The 23,353-nt window shown below is 41.3% G+C and overlaps 1 protein-coding gene and 1 long non-coding RNA gene across 6 annotated transcripts in view; one reads left to right on the forward strand and one right to left on the reverse strand.

Annotated features, from left to right (window-relative positions):
* Nucleotides 1-1,733: 1,733 nt before the first annotated feature.
* Nucleotides 1,734-7,073, reverse strand: LOC120383315. 4 transcript variants are annotated; one of them, XR_005588407.1, is made up of 4 exons: nt 6,940-7,073; nt 5,742-5,911; nt 3,779-3,896; nt 1,734-1,909 (listed from the first exon to the last, which is right to left on the reverse strand). It is a non-coding gene; the product is annotated as an uncharacterized LOC120383315 (long non-coding RNA). The 4 variants fall into 4 exon arrangements; XR_005588410.1 differs by having other exon boundaries at nt 3,779-3,928; XR_005588408.1 differs by having other exon boundaries at nt 5,627-5,911.
* RAB40B (RAB40B, member RAS oncogene family) overlaps nt 6,769-23,353 on the forward strand; it is a 51,016-nt gene continuing 34,431 nt past the window's right edge. For both annotated transcript variants that reach the window (XM_039501286.1, XM_039501285.1), the window contains exon 1: nt 6,769-7,713. In XM_039501286.1, coding sequence (XP_039357220.1) covers nt 7,572-7,713 — 142 coding nt within the window. In that variant the 5' untranslated portion in view covers nt 6,769-7,571. The remainder of the gene's footprint in view (nt 7,714-23,353) is intronic.

Genomic DNA, 23,353 nt, shown 5'->3' on the forward strand with positions numbered 1-23,353 from the left:
CTTTCTGTTTAAAATAGTGTTTCCCTCTGTAGAGGAGAAAATAACTGGTACCCTGGGCTGTGAATTATTTGATGAGTCATCAGTTAATACACCCTGAATAAAACACTGCAGCAGCTGCTAATTTCTGTTTGCTGCTTGACAGTATGTACAAAAAAAAAGGGTAATTGGCATTTGGAGCTTTTTATTGGTTGGGTTGTGTACACACACATATAGAAAATGTTTTTTCAGACTCCAAGTATCTATTTGTGTGAATGTAAGGCAAATATACTTTGGGCTCCACTCCCCCACATCCATAGATAGTGGTTCAGGAAGGATGTAGGAATTTCTATTCCAGAAAGAAATTATGTAACATGGTCACAGATTTGCTGTTAATGCTTGTTTTCATCATTCTTTAAGTGTAACTCATACCAAAAAAAAGGAAAAACCTGGTTTAAAAAAAAAGGCTACAGCTACACTACCACTTATATCGCTCAGGGGTGTGAATAAGCCACCCCCCTGACTGATGTAAGTTACACAGACCTAAGCACCAGTGTGGCCAGTATTACATCAGTGGGAGAGCTTCTCCCACCAACATAGATACCACTGCTCATTGGAGGTGGATTAAGTCAACAGGAGACTCTTGCCCGTTGGCTTAGAACCACTGCACTAGCTGTGCAGCTGCACTGCTGTAAGCTCTCTAGTGTAGCTATAGCTTCTGACTAGCTCTATGAGCAAACAAGAATAATTAAACAAGCAGAAAATCAAATGACTCGGCACTTACACCCTGATTCTGCAAACATACCACTCATGGTAGTAAAGTTAAGCAGATGCATAATTGTTTGCAGGATCCAGGCCTTAGTAACACTCTAATTCTCTGCAGCCTTCCAAAGGTATACTTTTGGCAGAATGTTAATGAAAGTGGGACTAAAGTCAGAAGACCTATCTTGCTGACGTGCAGTCAGTGCAGGAACTGGTGAGAGGAGAAATCACCTTGCCATCCATTTGTGTTCAGTCCTTGGCCCCCAGTCTAAATTAGAGTAGTTTGGTTTGGGCAGTGGTCCATTTCATATGTGGCAAACCCTGCCCCATTAGGTTCCATTCTTTCCAAATCACATTTTGGTGAGAAGTTTAGATAAAATCTTCATGGTCTGACTCACTTCTAATAGGGAGACTGCTGTTCTGAAACTGCACGTGGTAATTAACAGGACAGTTGTTTGAGTTTTTCATAACAAAAGGAAAAACATAAACCAAAGGATTACTTGCAAAGCTGCCACTTTTGGAAACCAATGTTTGTGAGTTATTCCTTTATCTTGAACTGTAGGTAATTAATTTTTGGCAACTCAGACTTGTTCTGACTTGATCTATATATAAAACAATATATAATCTGGGGAATTTTTTTAATTTCCTCTCCTGTTTTTAAAACCATTATTTTCAACTGTTACTAACCAGGCAATGATGATATTTTAAAGTGGATTAGCAGATACTTTTACATCTACTTGAACAACTAATGGGTTAAGGAACTGTGGGCGTATTCCTAGTCCACTAGTTCCTGTATAAAGTGTAACTATGAACTGCTCTGCAAAACAAACCTGGGCTTGTCCCAAGCATTTGTTCCTAACATGATTACAAGTAAATGTCAAAGGTAAGTGGAAATATTCAGGAAAAGGGAAACATTCCAGCGCTTCATAGTTTGATATCAAAATAAACATTTGAAAAGTGTAAGTTTTATTGCTATAAAATCTTCTAATAGGGAGACTGCTGTTCTGAAACTTCACATGGTAATTAACAGGACAGTTGTTTGAGTTTTTCATAACAAAAGGAAAAACATAAACTAAGAGTAAAAATCCAGTGAAGTACAATTTAACCATCAGTTCTACCACTTCAGGAATTTAGCTCCTGTCCTTCCTTTAGCTGTCTGCCATAATGAAACCTAAAGAAATGTAAGGAATGAACAGATTAACACCAGCATGAAGGTTTTACCACTATATATTTAAAAAAAAAAAAACTACACACACAATTGTTACATGTAATGTATATAATTTATCATAATTAATACTTAGCATTTGTATAACACTCTCCATATGAGGATCTCATTTGTGGTTTAAACCTCATACCATACCGACTGTAAAGAAGTGTTAAGTAATTTCTTTCCTTTATGTTAAAGATGGGAAAGCTGAGGCAAAGAGAACTGAAATGACTTGCCTGAGATCACAAAACAAGTTAGTGTTAGTAGTGGGATTAGAACACTAGTCTCTAGCTCTCCAGTGCTGTGTTCTAGCCAACACAGAATGTTGTTACCTGCATAGCAAAAAGATTGAAAACTACCAAGACAGCAGTATATGTCAGTTAGCTCAAATTTAAAAATGAGAAATACATGATCTGACACATAGAGCAGCTGGGGGTGGGGGGGAGTACACTTCTCACATATACATATAGAAGCAGTAGTTCCAGCAACATGCTACTATATGATGAAGTTCCATGGTCTGCTAATGCATTAAGCCAAAGATCACATTATCACACCACTGAAACTAGAATTTATTGCAGAAAACAAATTTGCAATACTCTCAGAAGGACTTTGAGCTTATAAAGTAATGAATGGAGCACACAGAGCAATAACTATCATCTGAGTGATTACACTAAATGAAAATTCCTGATTTAAAATGAAAGGTAGGAGTGCAGTATTCTGTGCCATGTCAAAGACATTTGGGACAGAGGGATAGCTCAGTGGTTTGTACATTAACATACTAAATCTAGGGTTGAGAGTTCAATCCTTGAGGGGGCTAATTAGGAATCTGGGGCAAAATTGGTCCTGATAGTGAAGGTAGGGGGCTGGGCTTAGTGACCTTTCAGGGTCCTTTCCAGTTGGAGGGGAGGGATAGCTTAGTGGTTTGAGCATTAGCCTGCTAAACCCAGGGTTGTGAGTTCAATCCTTGAGGGGGTGATTTAGGAATCTGTTTGGGGATTAGTCCTTCTTTGAGGAGGGGGTTGAACTAGATGACCTCCTGAGGTCCCTTCCACCCCTGATATTCTTAAATAAAATACACCTCTGTCTTGATATAATGCTGTTCAGGAGCCAAAAAATCTTACCACATTATAGGTGAAACCATGTTATATTGAACTTGCTTTGATCCACCAGAGTGCACAGCCCCACCCCCCCAGAGCACTGCTTTACCACATTATATCCAAATTCATGTTATAGCAGGTGCCATTATATCAAGGTAGCAGTGTACATATATTAGAAACACAAATGTTTCTGGTTGTAGTATGTTCACATTGTGAATGACTCTAGACCATTCCATGACAGTCTTAGAAGTTCCTATGGAAATCTGATATATGTATATTTAAAACAAAATAATTAAGTTTGAAAACAAAAGTTTCTGTGCATTTATGTTGGCCAGTTTTCAGACATCAGCTTCCAGTTGTGCTCCTCTGATTGGGACTGATAGCCAAAACTTGAGCAAAGAGTGCTATACAGTAAACTATCTCTTTTAAATAATTCTAACTGAATGTTACTAACTGGAAAGCTGGTGAAATACCTCTGAATATTCCTATTTCTGCAAATCAAGCAACACATCTGCACATTTGTATGCACCTAGAGATTGACATGGATACACACAGCAAGATATGTGTATATGCACAGTGAATTTCATGTACAAAAAGTTGCATGTTTAATTTGTAACCTGCTAATCCTTACCATTCACTAGTCTATATGTGCTATACAGATGTAAATCACCCCTTTCCCCAACACCTTTCTGTTCTCCTCTATTCCAAATGGGTCTGCTAAAACTTTCTCACTTACCTGTTGGTCTATGTCACTCCTTTGAATCCTTCCATTGGCTCCATCTTTTTCGCCACATCAAGTTTAAACTTCTCATCCTTGTCTTCAAGACCTTACAGAGCTCTGCTGTTACTTATATCTGACAGATTTAGTGTGTCACGCACCTATCTCCTGTCAAAGTAGCTTAGATTTTTCTTTCATTTCAAAAGTTGTAAATTAGAAGTAAAATCCATGTAAACCAATTATTTACATGATTAGTATAATGGTATAATCCTATTATGTATTTACAAATGAAGGGCCCAGTCCTGTAAAATGCTGGATAGTTTCAACTTCTACCTTAATTAATGGAAGGTGAAGGCACTCAGCACTGCCCAGAAACAGGCCTAAATGTAGACCCTGTGCTCTTGACAAGCTGCTGTTTTAGGTGTATGTATGTGTTGCAAAGGTTGGGTGCATCTAATCCAAAGGGGTTAAACAAGCAATTAAATAGTTTGGTTCAGGACTGGGGTGAAGCTTTGAAATACAGCTCCTATAGACTGGCTTTCTGCTATACCTATGTGCACAGGATTTAGCAGTGAAGAAAGTTCTTTTGTTATCAGTAAAAAGTATGATAAGGGAGATGACCCAGAGTAAACCCTGACTGGCTGTATTTGCTGCTGCCCCAACAGCAATATGCTTTTGGTAAGGATGCTTAGGTTTCCAGCAAAACAGAGCAAAACAAGATTTGCTTGTTTTTCCAGTTCAAAGGACCCTGTATGCTGTTATATTTTGTAGTTGCACAGCATTATGCTGTTGTGTTTAGCAAAGCCCTTATTATTCTTAATGTCACCTCTAATGCTACTGTATGTCTTCCTGCTTTTAAAAATATATATTTATATTATCTAGGCAGTTCTATATTTGTCCTCCATGTTGGAGAAACATATTGAATGCAACTGGATTTTTTATGAACATGTGATTTATCTAAACTGTACTTATTTGCTATGAAATGCTGCAAACAAACCATATAAAACTACAATTTTAACAGTAAGTCTTTGTCTACTTCTGTTTTTTTGTTTGTTTGTTTGTTTGTTTGGTCTAGTGACACTAATCTAGCTGCACTAATGCTAACCTCTAATGGTAGATGTGCAGAGTTTATATTACTGATGGGGGCAGGAGGAGGGTGAGCACTCATTCCACAGCAGAACACTTCCAATACCACACTGTCCTGTAGTACCTTGGTGAGATACTGGGTCAGTACTGAACCAAAATGAGTACTACAACCACTCTTTTCAGCCACACAGAGATTTTGCTTGGAGGTCTCCTGGCTCATGATTGGCCCAGCCCAGCCTAAGAGATCTGACAAAATCACACTTCAAAGGAATATGGCTACAGGCAACATTAAACAACTTCCAATTTTTTAAATCCTCATTCCAATTTCCATTTGTGCCCATTATTATCTATGTTTATTGCTGACTCTTCGGTGCCAGACCATAGCAATGAGCTAAACACCATTTTAGATTTGTTTGTTCCATGAAACCATTAATTTCTAACTACTGATTACCTTAGTGTACTGACAAACAGCATTAAGTCTAACTAATATTATTTTTAAATAATTTACATATTATCCCAACCATTCTATTTAAGTTAGTGACACATTTCTGGTGTGTTCATATTGGATTGTTTAAGATCCTACCAAGCAATCAGTTATAGCCAAAGATAAACATTTGTTGTGCAGAGAGACCTTGCTTATTTGTGCTAGGATCACCTACAGCACTATATAAATAATTAACAATTCTAGCCTCCAGTGGAATCATCTCTAGACAAACGGTTAGTGAAAAAAAAGAATTTTCATAATGTCTACTTTGAATTTTTAGATGGGCCTGATGCTACCTCTCCTCTGACTTCCTGCCTGACCTGGCTACATTGCTGCTCATTAGCCCTTCCAGTGTCCCTAGAATGGTAGAAATGTCTCTTGTGCTGACATCCCAACACACTGAATTCTCACATGCGCTTTCTGAGGTGTGAGCCAGGAGAGCCATTGGGTCTCATCCAGTCCTGATGTGAGCAGGCCAGCAGCCTGGGTTACAGAGCCAAGATGAAGGCCTGGGTCTCCTGCCTCCCAAAACCAGTGGTCTCCTTGTTATGTTGTTCTTAGGGCTTGTTCATTGAAATGACCTGAGGATAGGAATCAGACAGCAAGTGTGAAAAATCGGGACGGGGTAATAGACGCCTATATAAGAAAAAGCCCCAAATACTGTGATGGTCCCTGTAAAACAGGGACATCTGGTCACCCTACCTGATGGGCAGGGGGGAATGGGGTAATATGTCACACTAGTGGTGGGAGGCGCTCAGAAAAGTAGCCAGTACCCAGCCCTTCGGGAGTTGACTCATACCCACTGCACTGCCCAGCACTCAGAGTAGGGCTCTATTGAAGCCAATGGCTGCAGGGACAAACCCCTCAGCTACATGGGGCCCAACTTCGCTGTGAATGGGCTCAGCCTCCTGCAGCCTCAAATCGCTGGCGTGGGAATAGGCTGGGATCCTAGGTGTGGGGGGACTGGGTTCGAACTCAAGGCCTTTGCTCCAGTTTAAATACTCCCAAAACTCTACTCGCAATGAAAGAGGCCGCCCCGCTCCTGCAGGGGGCGTGGAAATCCGTGATCGACGGGCGACAGCATCAATAGCGCGGGAGAACTAGCCTAGCAACTGAGGCGCTGTGCCCCCATGGGAACAAGAGGAGGCGGGATTCCGAATACCCTGCCCCCAATAGGAAAAGAGTAAGGCGGGGCTGAGGGTTTCGATCGCCCAATAGAAGAAGAGGCGGGCGAGGCAGGGAGACCCGTTGCCCAATGGCAAAAGAGGTGGGCGTGGCCCTTAGTCCAGTGCTGCAATAGAAGAAGAGGTGGGCGGGGACCAGGATCCTGAGGCACCAATGGGAGCCGAGTTGGGTGGGGCTGGGTCTGCTGTCACGGTGCTGCGTGTTGGGGCAAAGCGGGGGTAGAGACTCTGGGTCACTGCAGTGTCGAGCTCGCTGCGCTGAGGGGAGGCAGCGGGGACCTAGGATCGCGGCCAGGAGCAGCGCGAGACCCAGACCCGCGCTTCGCTCGCGGCCGGAGGGACCGAGCTCCAGCCCGGGCAGGGCACCGACTCCCCCGATCCCCTGGGGAGCCAGGGCGGTGGCGCCGGGACGGGGCGTCGCGCACCTGCGCTTCGGAGCCCCGCGCCTGGATCCCGCTCTGGCCCGGGCTTGTCCCGTGACCCCTCTGACAGCAGGAGCCTCCTCCCTTCCATGGGCCACCCGCCGCGGCTGCCCGTCTCCATGATAGGTCGTCACCCCCTCTCCTGTGGCGACAGACGCCTGTCTCTGCTCTGTCATGACCTGAGGGGTGTCCCCGTTGCTCAGTAACTACCCCCCGCTGGTGGGGGTGCTGGACCCCCAGCGCCACAGAGCGCGTGTCCCCACCTCCCTTGCTGCTGCTGCCTGTGTTGTGATACAGCAGCCAGCCCCCGTGCCTGTGTGAAGCTGGGCTGTAGCGAATGTCCCCAGGCCCAGCAGGGTCGCGCCGTTTGAGACCGTTCCCGGGCACCAGATGCGTTTTCATGTCGCAGTATCTAGCCCTGCACCACCTGTTACCTCCGCCGTGCGTGGCTGGTGCCCCCTGCCCCATTGCAGCCTGCCCTGAGCGGCGGTGCTGTTGAACATGCCTCTGTTTGTCTCCTGTTGCTGTTTGCTGCTGCTGCTCCCACGGTGATTTTTTTCCTCCCGGGTTCCCGTGATGGGCTCTGGGAGCTGATTCGCCGGAGAGATTTTTTTCGGGGGGTAAGGAAAAAGAGGATGAGCCACGTGGGCAGCCCAGTGAAAGCCTATGACTTCTTGCTGAAATTTCTGCTGGTGGGGGACAGCGACGTGGGCAAAGGAGAGATCCTGGCTAGCCTGCAGGATGGAGCCACTGAATCACCCTATGGGTACAACATGGGTAAGTAGGACAGAGTGCTGTACCACTCCTGCAAGTGGTTTTCGAGATGGTAGCTCGTTTCCCACTAGTTCCCTTCCCAGCCTCCGTTGTTCAGTGCTGCTAGGCTTCCCCTCCCTATGACAATGATGAACTTCTCTCCTGGAGCTTCAGTCTGCTGCTGCCTGCCTCCCTTTTAACTATGTGTGCTCAAAGGCACCATTAGGCTATTCCAGATTCCAGCCATCAAGTTCCATTGTGAATTGGAAAAGTCACAATTGAATGGGAGGCAGAGGTACTATCTAGTGCACCTAATCCTTAGATTGACAGCTGACTGACACGTTTGAAACCTCTCCTGATATGATTGTGATGGTCCCAGGCATAGTTGGAATGGGAAGTGTGCATGGAAAGTAGAGGAGGTGTGATGTTTTCCTGTGCCTATGCTCTTGAAGAGGGGAGTAGAATCACGATTTATTTTGGTTTCAAATCCCATGCCAGCAAGTCTCCACTCCGAAACTACTTCGGGAGCTAAGACTTGAGAGACATGCTTCATCAATGGCAAGTAGAGATCACTGGTCAAAGAAGTAGGGATCATCTTACCCAAGCTGGCCTAATAACATTCTGTTCTGTGTTCCCTGTGACCAATAAGTAAAGAGGGGCATTGAGCATTGGTAGAGTCTTCTTTATTTATAAATTAGTCATTTGCAGCAGAATGCTTTTGGGGTGTTTGTTCCTCTGTGGAAGTGTTGCCATTAAAAGCAAACCATTTTTAAGGGATGGGCTCTGAACCAACCTCCCTTTTACAAATTAATCACATGTTTAACATGGTTGCATTTTGATATATATATTTTTAAAAAGTATAACTAAATAAGATGATGTATATTATTTCTTTTAGCTGCAAACCCAGTAACGAAATAAACATACAGAGTCAATATTTTAGGATTGTGTGCGAAACAGAGATTCAAGGATGTGCTCATTATAACTTTTGTGCATCACAAAAGTGTTGTTTTTTTTAATTCTTATACAAAAATACTTATTCTAAAATGAATTGTTAGTCAGCAAATGATGCACTGAATGCAAAAAGCTAAAAAGGTGGATTGCTAATTTGAGTGATTTTTAAAAGTAAGGAAGGAGGGAAGAAAAGGGTAACGTAAGACTGATAAGTTGCAATGAAATGTTACTTATCATATGTCAGTTTTATATTTTTGGTGTATAAAAAATTTGTGACGTCAGAACAGTGGCCCTCTAAGATGGGGTTTCTATTTGTAGTTTGTTCCTTCATTTAACCTTTTAAGGAATGAGACTGAAGAGCCCCCATCAATACCAGATATATTTGCAAAGCAGAGAATTGTGAGCTACATAAACTGACTCAAAACTGAATTCTGATGGGTTGTGTGTAGGCAAAATAGATGTCTTGTGTGGATTTTTTGTTTGATGTTTTGTTTTGATGGAACCCAACTCCGCTTCACAATTTTGCTCTTTTATAAAGCTATGTTATATGTTAGAACTGCAGTGGTCACCTTGCAAATTTGCTGACTGCCTTAAATGACTACCATTATCTTACCTCAGACCTACACTACAAACTTATTTCTGTATAACTACGTCACTCAGGGGTGTGAAAAATCCACATCCCTGAGTGATGCAGTTATACTGACCTAACCCCAGGTGTAGACAGTGCTATGACAACAGGAGAACTGAGTATTTAATATCCCAGATAATATGGGCCTGACCCAAAATCCATGGAAGTCAATGGAAAGATCCATACAGACTTCAATGCTCGGTGTATCAGGCCCATACTAAGGGCTTGTCGTCTTATACAACACTGTGCCAGTGCAGTGTGCCGCTGTAACTCTTTCGTGAAGATGCTACTACACGGATGGCAGAGCTTCTCCTGTCAGCATCATTAATCCAGCGGCGCAAGAGGAGGTAGCTATGTCAACGAGAGAAGCTCTCCCATCAGCGTAATAGTGTCTTCACTAACATGCTACAATGGCACACTGCACTGGTGCAGCTGTACTGCTACAGTGCTGTACATGAAGACAAGCCCTTAGTATGGGCCTGATACACCAAGCATTGAAATCTGTATGGGTCTTTCCATTGGCTTCCATGGGTTTTGAATCAGGCCCATATTATTTGGGATATTAAATACTAAGGTAATAATACCTATTTAACCAAGGCAAAATCAGCATTTTTTTCTTAAGAGCACTCATTGTATACTGTGTCTTTACATACAGAAGGCCACACTGGGCCAACACTTCTGTCCCTGAATGTATCTTGGTGTAAGTAAGAGAGAATGTTGAAATAGCTCCCAGTGTCACCAGTCTTGCATCAGTCAGTTTTATGTAAAGCTTCCATTGATTTTGTTTTGCTGGTAAAAATTCTCTACATTGTATAATATGACTAGCATAGTTTTCCTGTGAGTAGAGATCCTGGCAATCAAGTAATAAAAATATTCTCTTGAAGCATTTCACTAGCACTCTGAATACATTTCGAAATCTGTTGTTTACGATTAATAATAATCATACACAAATGCACATAAGGCAGTAAGTTTACATATCACTTCACAAACAGATAAGACACCTTGACAAAGAAATTACACTCTAAATTAAAGATTAAACAAACACAGTGGTTTGTGCCCACACAAGGGTAATAAATCAGAAGGAGAGTGAAGGAATTATTGGATATAAGAAGCATAGAATGCTTGAAGAGGTGGGCCTAAAGAAGGAGTGTGGTTGATTATTAGCAACAACAAGGGGGAAGGAACTTAAACCAGAATAGGGAAAGAAAATATTAAAGAATATTTAGATAAATTAAATGTATTTAAGTCAACAGGGCCTAGTGCAATTCATCTTATGGTACAGTACTTAAGAAACTCGCTGAAGCAACCATGGAACTATTTTAATGGTTATCTTTGAGAGCTAATAGAGGATGAGTGAGGTCCCAGAGAACTGGAGAAGGGCAAACTTAGTACCTGTCTTTAAAAAGGAGAACAAAGAGGACCCAAGGAATTATAGAGCAGTCAGGCAACTTTGATACATAGAAAGATATTGGAAAAATTATTAAACAATAAATTTGTAAGCACCTGGAGTATAATAGGCTGATAAGTAATCGAGGTGGGTCCTATAACTATAGAGGTGGGTCCTGAGATTGGATTTGAGGGAAGAGAGGTTAGCTGATGGATCAGCTCAAAGAGGGTGTTCCTTGGGTAAAGGTGGTGTGCTAGAAGGCATGGAGAGGTTTGTGTGAAGATGACATGGGTGGAAGAGGCTCACACTGATGGCAAAAGTAACAGAACAAAAAGCAAGGGAAGGGTATGGACAGAAAGGTCAAGAATTCTGTCTTGGCCATGTTAGGTTTAAGTTGACTGTGTAATCTTCAAGAGATGTCAGAGAGACAAGCTGCAGTCCAACACTAGATACAGGGGAGAGCTGTAAGTCATTGACATAAGATTGTCAAAACCAGATGGGCAGATGAGATTGCCCAGAGAGCTTGTAAAATGAGAATAGGAAGGGGCCATATATCGAGTCCTGTGTGACTGATATGGATAGAGGAGGAGGGGACTCCAAATGGGGCACTGAAGGTAAGATTAAAGAGGTAGAAGAAGAAGAACCAAGTGAGGACAAGTCATGATGGATGAGGGAAGACCAAGGTTTTAAAAATGTGATTAGCAGTGTCAAAAGCAGATGTGAGGTCTAAAAGGATGAGGATGGGAGTAGAGGCTCTGAGATTGGGCAAAATAGATAGAAATTCTGAGAACAGTTTTAATGGAGTAGCGAGGATAGAAGTCAAAGTGAAAGGGATTCATGAGTGAGCAGGAGGAAAGGAAGTTGAGGTATTGGTTGTAATGGCACATTTGATAAGTTTAAAGGTGAAGAGAGTTGGGGCAATAGTTGGCAAGAGAGGTGGGCTGAAGGGTGGATTCTTTAAGGATTAAGAAAATTAACATTATGTGAGCAGCCAGCTCTCTGCAGATCACCCATGGTCCATAGGTCAGTTAGAACACCTGTAGTTAAGTAGTCATAGTAAGTTTAGTTTCCCTGTGGTCTGTCTTTGCACTTTGTCCTGAAGGACAGATGTATTGTGAGGCTCTGAGTTGCCTTAGGAGTATGTTTAAAGAAGCATTCCATTTGTTTACATCAATCCTAAATGTTTCTCTCTTCATTAGTGGGGGATTTCAAACATAAAAACAATTCTAAAAGTCATGGTAGCTGTTCCTTTCTCAGTACTCTGAAAGAAAGCAAAGCTCTATTAGAACTGAACTACTTGCTGCTAAAACTGGGGGAGTAAATGCAAATGGTTTGAATGGTGATACATTACTGATTCTGCCTGTGCTGTATTAGAACTATCTTTGGTAAATAAAACTGCAGTGTCTTCCACTTATGTAACTAGCTTTCAGTTTATGCTCCTGAATTCCTATGAGCATTGCATGGTGGGGTTGCGGATGCAGCCTGCTGGGTTGAGTTTAAAAGTTTTTCCAGGAGTGTGTCTGTGAGCAAGAAACTACTAAAACCATTGTAAAGAAATCTTAGTCCACATGTTTATTTTTATTTTTTTTAATGACCCTTTTTATGTAAAGGATAGCTCCTCTGTTGTTGCCTAAACATCAATGTTCTTACACAGAGGGAGGCTTGCTCATGAACTAGTGTAAATTATACGTTGCTGATGTTGTAATTGGACAGTTTTCATGACTGACATTTTCAGCGACTCACAAACAAGTGAAAGGTTGCATTATGGGTATTTTAGGTATGACTCTAATACTCTTGCATCTGAAATGAGGGTTTATGAGGGAGAGCACAAAGAGAGAAATCCACTCATGAATGAATGTGGACCTAAGCCTTAATTTCTACAGAACATAAATCTTCATTATTAAAAAGAAGTTGGTGGGGCTGGGAGCAGTATGGCCATGCCGGAGGAGGTGCCGGCACGGGGCACTGACTCCTGGGAGCGGCAGCCCGACACACTGCTGCCTTTGCCCGGTTCCTGGTAGAGCCCGGCAGCTCTGCAGATACCAATTTATATCTGCGGATATACATTTTGTATCCACACAGGGCTCTAGCGAAGAGATGGGAGCAGCAGGGGGGCTTCAGGGGAGGGGGTGGAGCAGGAGTGGGCCTCAGGGTGGAGCAGGGGTGGAGCATGGTCAGGGTGTCGGGTCGGAATAGGGGCTGTGGCACCCCACTTCTAGGAAGCTTCTGGTGCTCCTGCCCAACCTCCCCAAATGCAGGAGTCACGCACCGCCTATGCTCCCAGTCCCAAGAAACCAGTCACATACCCCAGATCAATTGGTACCCTAGATTTTACACCAAAGACAATGCCTGTAGCTAATCCTGTAATAAACTTTCTAAAAGTTTATTAACTAGAAAAAGGAAATGAGACATGTAGCAACCATGTAACAATTTTACATGGTTGCTACAATATGGGAAAACAGTCTAGTGCATGCAGGCTCTAATTCACGGTAGAGGAGGCTGGGGTTGGGGCAGGATTGCAAAATCCCCTTCCTCCCCTCCCCTCACAGCAACCCTGAGGCCGACGAAGGGGTAGAATAATGAAGAGGCCCTCATTCTGCACCTTCATATCAACCAGGGAGCTCTGGAATGGAAAGAGAAGGGAGCTTTATCAGAACCATACTATCAAAGTGTTGGCATGAAAGATGGAGCATGTAAGTATGGTCCACGAAGAACTCCTTGGAGAACTCCCATTCTCCCAGAGTCAGGGATAGTGAGGGCTAGTTAGTAGGTTTAATTCTTTGGGTAATACATGTCTGGTAGATTTTTCCAAATCCTTCTTGAAATCAGAATTGCAATTCCCAGCAGACTGACTCTGCACTAGATTAAAAAAAGCAGTCTCATCCAGTAAAGAACTTAAGATAAATTCTATAAATTCAGGTTTATAGGGATTTAAATCTGCTTTTGAGTGTCATTAAATTATCCTTCAGAATTTAAATTTAAGAGAGATAATTGCCTTTAAACTGAAACGTGAAACCTCACATTTGCTGTTACTGGGTTGACCAGTATTTTGGTGTTTAGCATTTAGTTTTTATCCACTGTATTTTTAGTTTTTGCTTTCATACTACAAAAGAGAAAACTGAATTTGCACTAAGGTTGCTTGGCATGGAAAGCTAATGTAATTCTCATCCAAACTTGTGTTCCTCCTAAATCCTTTTCTATGTGGAACATCAGATTTAAAATCTGAGCTTTGACTCTCTCTGCCTCTTGCTCTGTTCCCTCAGTCACTGTCTCCTTTCTCTTTAATTTCATATCACATTGTCTATTATTCCCATTCCCATAACCTCCATCTGTCCTTGGATCATGGGCTTCTTGGAGCAGGGACCATCCTTCCTAAATGTTTGAAAAGTGCCCAGCATTTAGGTGTCGTTACCATTAATAAATTATTGGTGCAAGCAGTTGGCACCTGCATGGGTTGGAGGAACTGGACGATGCTGAATGGGAACCTTAATCCAAACCTATCCCTGTCATTCTTGCCTGAGTTGCTACAAATTCTTTCTACTCTCAAAACAGGACTGGAATCTAGTTTGAAATTTTTTTGTCATATTTTGAAGATTGCAGACTTTTTTGCTAATTCACTTTTTATTTCTAAGGCATATAACCTGATTGGTCTTTTCCAAAATTTGATATGCAGCAACACATAGAGAAAACTCAAGATGTCCCAATTCCCAGAACCCTTCTTAAACCACTTAGCAAAAAAGGCTTTGGCATTTCCTCCAGGCTTCAATCAACATGACACAATCTATAGCTGTTATGCAGGTCAATAGACTTTACAGACCTTGTAACGGAATCATGTTTGTATCTTCAACTTTCATTACTAAAGGAAATAGAAGACAGACCTTCATCCTACTTAGGCAAGGTAGTCACAGGGACCCATATCTCTTCCACCCTTGTGCAGAGACTAGTTTTTTTTTTTGGTTGCTTCACTGCACACCACATTCTTCCCACTTTGACTCTTCTGTTGATCATCTATCCGTCCTGACATGGTGTAGCTCGGGTACGTCGGTGTGATAGTATCTATCTGTTCCTCCAAACATTAGATGTATGCCACAGCACCATATTTCAGCACAGGACAGGATCTTTAGACGACTGTGTCATAAACAGATAGTTAAGGGTTAAAGTCTCTTTTACCTGTAAAGGGTTAACAAGCTCAGTAACCTGATGAACACCTGACCGGAGGACCAATCAAAGGACAAGATAATTTCAAATCTCTGTGGAGGGAAGGCTTTGTCTGTGTCCTTTGTTTGGATTGCCGTTTTCTCTTTGGATTTGAGAGAGGCCAGACATATTCTTCAAGTTCTCCAAAGTTTCCTGAAGTATTTTCTTCTATTCAGTATAGAGAGTATTAGAAAGGCGAATTAGTTTTATAATTAACTTCTGCATTTGTGTGTTTGCTAAAGAAATAGCTTTATTTCTGTTTGCTGTTACTTGATTATTCTGAGAAAGGGGCGGGGGGGAAAGCCTCTCCAGGTTTATAAGTTAGATCCTGTATTTTTGCATCCTGGTAATACAGAGATAGTGTACTTTTTTTTCTTTCTTTAATAAAATCTTTTCTTTTTAGAACTTGATTGATTTCTTCCCTTGTTTGGATTTTCAGGGGAAAGGGAGGGGGGAAAAGTGAATCCCTCTTTGTTTGATTCAAGGAGTCTGAATCAAGGTATCTCTCCCAAGGACAAGGGGAGGGGGAAGAAGGTGGGGGGAATGGATTATTTCCCTTTGTGTTAAGATCCAAGGAAGTTGGGATCTGTGTTCCCCAGGGAAAGTTTGGGGGAACAGGGAGTGTACTAGACACTGGAATTTCTAGTTCGTGGCAGCGTACCAGATCTAAACTAGAATTTTAGTTTAGAGGAGCCTATGCAGGTCCCCATCTTGTGAACGCTAAAGTTCAAAGTGGGGAATAAACCTATGACAGACTGCTTCTCAATCAAATTGATCAGTAGACTTATATTGTCTGTACCCCCTTCAAAAACACGGTGGTTTGTTTAAGTGGATCATTTAAATGATTAACCTTTAAAATACCTGATTTTCACGAATATCGTTTTTATGACTTAACTTACTTTTCCCCTATCTTACATTTTTCAAAATGAAATGTGTCTTTCATCAAATACATTCTACATGATGTAGTATTTTAGAAGAATAATGAGGTGCTAAAATCTGACACCGGTGTAGTGTTTCTTATTTCAGATTCTGTTACTAAGGCCTGCTGTACACTGGGGTGGGGGGGGGAGAGATCAACCTAAGATAGGCAACTTCAGCTAGGAGAATAGTGTAGCTGAAGTCGAAGTATCTTAGTTCGACTTATCTCGCATCCTCACGGCGTGGGGTTGATTGCCACGGCTCCCCCGTTGACTTTGCTTCCACCTCGTACGGAGCTGGAGTTTAGCAGTTGATGGGAGAGCGATCGGGGATCGATTTATCGCATCTACACTACACATGATAAATCGATCCCCGATAGATTGATCACTACCCGCCGATCCAGCGAGTAGTGTAGATGTACCCTAAATTCACACAAGTGACTTTAATTTGCTATTATTACACGTAGCACCTAAGGTTATTTTAACTGAAAGACTAAAGAAAAATACAGTAGTTTTCTTTTTTCCCCAGTTTACTTTGTGCATTCAACATCTCTCTGCATGTAGCCAATTTCAGCTTTTGTCATGTGCAATCAGTCTCCCTGTTGCTTGTGAAGGTTTTTCACAGCTACAAGAGAGAGAAAAACATGGGGGTGGGTGAAAGCAGTTGTAAAAACACTAAATTAGAAAGGGGATTAGGACAGGTACACTATTTGAGAGTATCTTGAACTTTTTTAAAATTAATCAGACTTCAATCTGACTGTGTCCCATTAAACCAACTAGGACTGAACTCTGACTCAGGCTGAATGTGGGCCAGTGTATTGGCTAATTTTTAATGTGTTGCTGGAGTCTATTTGTTTTCAGATTTGAACTCTGAATGGAAAATATCTGAGATGATTTCTGCTTTTCAAGCCAATGAAGTTACGAATGTTATGTCTTCACTAGCAATGCGGCTGCGCTTTAACGTGGCTGTGTAGTCATGGCACCAGTGCTGGGAGAGCTCCACTATCTACACTAAAAGAACAGGAGTACTTGTGGCACCTTAAAGACTATCATCAGCAGGAGGAAAAAAAACTTTTTGAAGTGATAATTAAGATGGCCCATAGAAGGGGCTCGCACATCTGCACATCTACCAACGTGATATATGCCATCATGTGCCAGCAATGCCCCTCTGCCATGTACATTGGCCAAACCGGACATGCAAATTAGATACAATTAACTCAGGCCTAAACAGAGACTGGGAATGGTTGGGTCATTACACTAATTGAATCTATTTCCCTATGTTAAGTTCTCCTCACACCTTCTATGGGCCATCTTAATTATCACTTCAAAAAGTTTTTTTTCCTCCTGCTGATGATAGCTCATCTCAATTGATTAGACTTTTCCTGTTGTTATGCATACTTCCACCTTTTCATGTTCTCTGTATGTATAAATATCTCCTGTCTGTGTGTTCCATTCTGTGAATCCGAAGAAGTGAGCTGTAGCTCACAAAAGCTCATGCTAAAATAAATTTGTTAGTCTTTAAGGTGCCACAAGTACTCCTGTTCTTTTTGCGGATACAGACTAACATGGCTGCTACTCTGAAAACTATCTACACTGCCACTTTACAGTGCTGAAACTTGCAGCACTCAGGGGTGTGTTTTTTTTCACCCCACTGAACGAGAAAGTTGCAGCGCTGTAAAGTGGCAGTGTAGAAAAGGCCTTAGAATGTTTGTTTTATTTGTGTCGGCTAACCTGGTGGCTGAACTTTGTGACTTTGTCCTCCCCCACAACTATTTCACATTTGGGGACAATATATACCTTCAAGTCAGCGGCACTGCTATGGGTACCCGCATGGCCCCACAGTATGCCAACATCTTTATGGCTGACTTAGAACAACGCTTCCTTAGCTCTCGTTCCCTAATGCCTCTACTCTACTTGCACTACATTGATGACATCTTCATCATCTGGACTCATGGAAAAGAAGCCCTCGAGGAATTCCACTGTGATTTTAACAATTTCCATCCCACCATCAACCTCAGCCTAGACCAATCCACACAAGCGGTCCATTTCCTAGACACTACTGTGCTAATAAGCGATGGTCACATAAACACCATCCTATACCGGAAACCCACTGACTGCTATACTTACCTACATGCCTCCAGCTTCCATCCAGGACACACCACACGATCCATTGTCTACAGCCAAGCTCTAAGATACAACCGTATTTGCTCCAATCCCTCAGACAGAGATAAACACCTACAAGATCTCTATCAAGCATTCTTAAAACTACAATACCCACCTGCTGAAGTGAAAAAACAGATTGACAGAGCCAGAAGAGTACCCAGAAGACACCTACTACAGGACAGGCCCAACAAAGAAAATAACAGAATGCCACTAGCCATCACCTACAGCCCCCAACTAATACCTCTCCAGTGCATCATCAAAGATCTACAACCTATCCTTAAAGATGATCCCTCACTCTCACAGATCTTGGGAGACAGGCCAGTCCGCTTATAGACAGCCTCCCAACCTGAAGCAAATACTCACCAGCAACCGCACCCATACAACATAAACACTAACCCAGGAACCTATCCTTGCAACAAAGCCCAATGCCAGCTCTGTCCACATATTTTTTCAAGTGACACCATCATAGGACCTAATCACATCAGCCACGCCATCAGGGGCTCGTTCACCTGCACATCTACCAATGTGATATATGCCATCATGTGCCAGCAATGCCCTTCTGCCATGTACATTGGCCAAACCGGACAGTCTCTACGCAAAAGAATAAATGGACACAAATCTGACATCAAGAATCATAACATTCAAAAACCAGTGGGAGAACACTTCAACCTCTCTAACCACTCAGTGACAGACTTGAGTTTTTTTGCAACAAAAAAACTTCAAAAACAGACTCCAAAGAGAAACTGCTGAACTCGAATTAATATGCAAATTAGATACAATTAACTCAGGCTTAAACAGAGACTGGGAATGGTTGGGTCATTACACTAATTGAATCTATTTCCCTATGTTAAGTTCTCCTCACACCAACATAGGGAAATAGATTCAATTGGTGTAATGACCCAACCATTCCCAGTCTTTGTTTAGACCACAGTTAATAGTATCTAGTTTGCATATTAATTCAAGTTCAGCAGTCTCTCTTTGGAGTCTGTTTTTGAAGTTTTTTTGTTGCAAAATTGCCACCTTCAAGTCTGTCACTGAGTGGTTAGAAAGGTTGAAGTGTTCTCCCACTGGTTTTTGAATGTTATGATTCCTGATGTCAGATTTGTGTCCATTTATTCTTTTGCGTAGAGACTGTCCGGTTTGGTCAATTGATTAGACTCTGCCTGTTGGTATGCATACTTCCACCTTTTCATGTTCTCTGTATGTATAAATATCTCCTGTCTGTGTGTTCCATTCTATGCATCCGAAGAAGTGAGCTTTAGCTCATGAAAGCTCATGCTAAAATAAATTTGTTAGTCTTTAAGGTGCCACAAGTACTCCTGTTTTTTTTTTTCTGGATTGTTTGTTTTCTGGAACTTACGTTGAGAATTGTGAGGAAGAAATAATACTGGGTTAAATATTTACCCAATATGAGCTGGGTGTGTTTGCCTTAGGGTTTTTTTTTTTTTTTTTTTAAAGAACATTTGCACTTTTACCTGGTGTGGAGAATCTACTTATGTAATAGTCCCAACATGTTTCTTTCTGGTTGGCGATTGTGAAAACCACCTAGGTGGCTGAATTTTTCAATGGGGAACCCAAAACTGTTTAGTGATTAAGTGGGTTATACACAAGTAAATAATGGTTATTTCTCTCTTCTGTTTTCATCTGTTGTAATACATAAGTATGGTCTAGCCAACTAGTGTTAATGCAGAATTATAATTGAGAAGAAAACACTCAGTTCCAGAGTTAAGACTGAAAGTTTAACACTAACTTGCCCTGTATTCATACATCTTAATTATGGCTTATTTATTAGTATTGAAAGAAAAATGTTTAGTAGTATAATGTAATAATACAACCCATCGAATTTAATGCCCAGTCTTGCATTCAGTGCCATAAATTATAACCAAGTACATACTACTATAATGTTTGGCTTGTTTAAATGAGATCTACAAAATTGGCTCTGCATAGTTTTGAATATGAATTGATAGCCTTTAAACCTTTATTTATTATAATAGTACCTAGGCGCCTCAGTGATGGACCAGGACCACATTGTGCTAAACCATGTATGAACACAGAACAAAAAGACAGTCTCTGGCTATGTTTACACTAGAGACCTTACAGCGGCACAGCTTTACCGCTGCAGATGCATGGTCTCCCATGTAGCCACTGTGTGCTGATGGGAGAGAGCTCTCCCACTGGCATAATTAAACCACCCCTAACACGTGGCAGTAGCTATATTGGCTGGACAGCGTCTCCTGCCGACATAGTGCTGTCTACACTGGTGCATTTGTCAGTGAAACTTATGTCGATCAGGGTTGTGGTTTTTTTTTTGTTGTTTTTGGTTTTTTTTACATCCCGACCAACACAACTTTTACCTACAAAAGTGCTAGTGTAAACACAGTCTCTGCCTCACCTTTAATTTGGAGGCTTGTGGCTTTAAACATGGGTGACTTTAAACTCTCACCTAGAATCCATATATGCTAACTCACAAAATGTTCCATTCACCCACTGCCACAATTTTCCCTTTCTTCCACATCTCAGGAAAGAGAGAGTTAAGATCTCACACATAGTTAAACCATCTTAATACTTTACAACAGCTTGTGGTGGTGGACAAGAAGATGGTGCCTCATCTGGGCTGGGATAGGGAGGAGAGAGAAAATTGTGTTGGTAGCAGAATTTGGAGGGGCTATGTAAGCTGGATCCAATGTGCTGAAGTACAAAGGCCCTGGGCTATAACATGTACTACCCACTCTTGTATCAGAGGGGTAGCCATGTTAGTCTGGATCTGTAAAAGCAGCAAAGACTCCTGTGGCACTTTATAGACTAACAAACGTTTTGGAGCATGAGTACTTTTTGGAGTAGTACTTGCATCCGACGAAGTGGGTATTCACCCATGAAAGCTCATGCTCCAAAATGTCTGTTAGTCTATAAAGTGCCACAGGATTCTTTGCTGCTTTTACCCACTCTTGGTATAATTACATTCCTGTCTGACATGTTAATTAGGCTGTTAATCTGTCTGTACACTGGTCATGGGCATATATTTGTCAGCTGTCTTCAGCCAGTAGTACCGTATTGGTGCCGCTTTCATTAAAACATGGGTTTTAAACCAAAAAGGCAAATCCTTAGAGAACTAGTGAGTTCTCAGATACATGTAATGTGGAGATTGTTGAGGTTGGTAGGGGAGTCTCTGCAGGGTGAAGAAGGTGAGTCTTTGGCAACCGTGACAGGGAGGGGCAAGATTTAGAAATGTAAATACCCTAATTTCCATATAAAAGCACCTTCTGCAAGCTCAATAATTTGTGATTGCTGTGTAGGCAGTGACACAGCTGTGATAAAAGGCGTTGAGTGTTGTTGGTGGGGCGGGCCAGGAAATGGGAGAGCTATTTATTTCTCATGAGAAATTGGCTTGCTGGTAATAGTATAACTTTAACACTTTGCTGCAACTTGAATTGTTCACAGCTTTTGATGTTGAAACACATGGTAGAAGCAAATTCTCTCACCCTACGTATAATTAACAAATGTGACAAGTTTGAAATAAATGTAATAAATCAATTTCAAAAGGGGATGGTAACTAAGCAATAATTGGTGAGCCCAGGGTAGAAAATATACACAATTTAGGTGGACCCATGGTATTGTTTCAAAATCATAAGTGAACATTAAAATCTTGCCTGAGCATGAAGAAATCCTGGTTTCAAGACTGCTGGTAACCTACTCCATGAGGTGAAATGAGTGAGCTCAGAGTGATTCTTGTTGCAGAAATTTTATATAAAAGCTCTCCAAACAAGCAGCTAGGGTTGGATGGAGTGCCTGAATTGGGAGGGCTGCTATCCAACGCAAGGGTAACAAGACTCAGGGTAAAAAATGACTAGAGATCCTAAACCTCATAGACTTTCAATGGGACTTGGGTGACTATGTGGCTAGTTCATTTCTGAAAGTGGACTTAGGCTCCTAATTCATTTAAATGCTTTTGGAAGGTTTTACCTAGGTCTGTTCTCTTAGGGAAGAGCAGTATAAAATTATAATGAAATAAAAAAGCCACTTTGGTTTCTTTAATACAAGAAAAAACAGAATTTGATGACTTCTTCTGGAGCATTCAACATTGACCCAGAGTAAGCGGATGACTCGTTAGTTTGTATAGCTGTTCCTAATTCATAAATGCACACTACATTAACGCAGCTTCAATATTGAGATTTTGAATACCCCCAAAGTCAGAAGATTGAAAGTTATGTTTCCCATAGCACCAGTAACTAGGGTCTCTCTTCACATATGCAGTATATTCTTATTCATATAGTGTGAACTTCATTGCCTTAAATCTGCCTGTTAACCACAGTAGCTTCTGTAAAAATGCCATGCACTCTTGCAGTGCAAGTAACTAACATACTTCTCTGACGTATTCTATCTGCTAAGGGACAACCCATCCTAAATGCTCAATTACTAAGGGACAAACTACACTCATTCCTATATTTGCTTTCTACAACTAACTGCCTGTATAACTTTTCATGAGTGATGTACCTGAGAATTCAGTTTCTAATATCCAAAGTATATTGTTTAAATTTATCTAAATTGGGGTTATTGCAGATTATGTACCATATATATCCTATGAGTTTATCCATAAATACAAAGTTTGTTTAAAATTTAAGCACTGTACCCAGATGTACAGACACTCTTTTCTCAACCTGTGTATTATATAATTTTAACATTAGCTCTAATAAAAATTTTAAATCTGTGGAGAGACAACCTTGTCCGTCTGTCATAAGGATGGGACCAAGCCTGTATTATAAATCCAATTTTCACTTTGTTTATTGTAGGAGATGGAAAAGACTCTGCTTAAAAATGTGGGCGATTACCATTAGGATGGAGTATAACGTAAAAAATGAAGTAATTAGATGGTTTTGAAGTTAGTAGTTAAATTAACTAACCCTTTTCATACTTGAAAAAATGGTTTTGGTTTTCAGAGTCCTTATACTTAACCTTTGCATGTCTAGATCTTAGTTGTCAAATGCCTGAACAAAGGGTTTTTACATCTTTAGGTATACTGTCTTAACTTATTTCTTCTAAGTAATTTCCCAGTATTTTTCCTAACATTGTTATTTATTGTATCAACCTTCACTTTAGCAACATTGGTTTCTGGGTCAGTGTGATTAAATGTATGCAATGTGGCTCAGTTATGATTGCTGTGGGGAAAGCCACATTTTCTGTAGTTCTAAAAGGACACTATAAACTTGAAAATCACATTTCCATCTGTTGTTGCAAATAGCATCTGAGATTAACAGAGAAACACTTCTCTATTTTTTTTCACCTTTACTTTGCAAGTCAGCAGCGTATAGTCAGTTTCACTGTTTAGTTGATGGTCAGTTGCATTGCCCTCATTCACTGCTCTGGAGTGAAGTTGCATTCAGGATATTCCTCAGGCTCTGTTTCCCAATAACAGCAGCAGTAGAA

This window comes from Mauremys reevesii, linkage group 15, assembly GCF_016161935.1.
Source record: "Mauremys reevesii isolate NIE-2019 linkage group 15, ASM1616193v1, whole genome shotgun sequence".
NCBI lineage: Eukaryota > Metazoa > Chordata > Testudines > Geoemydidae > Mauremys > Mauremys reevesii.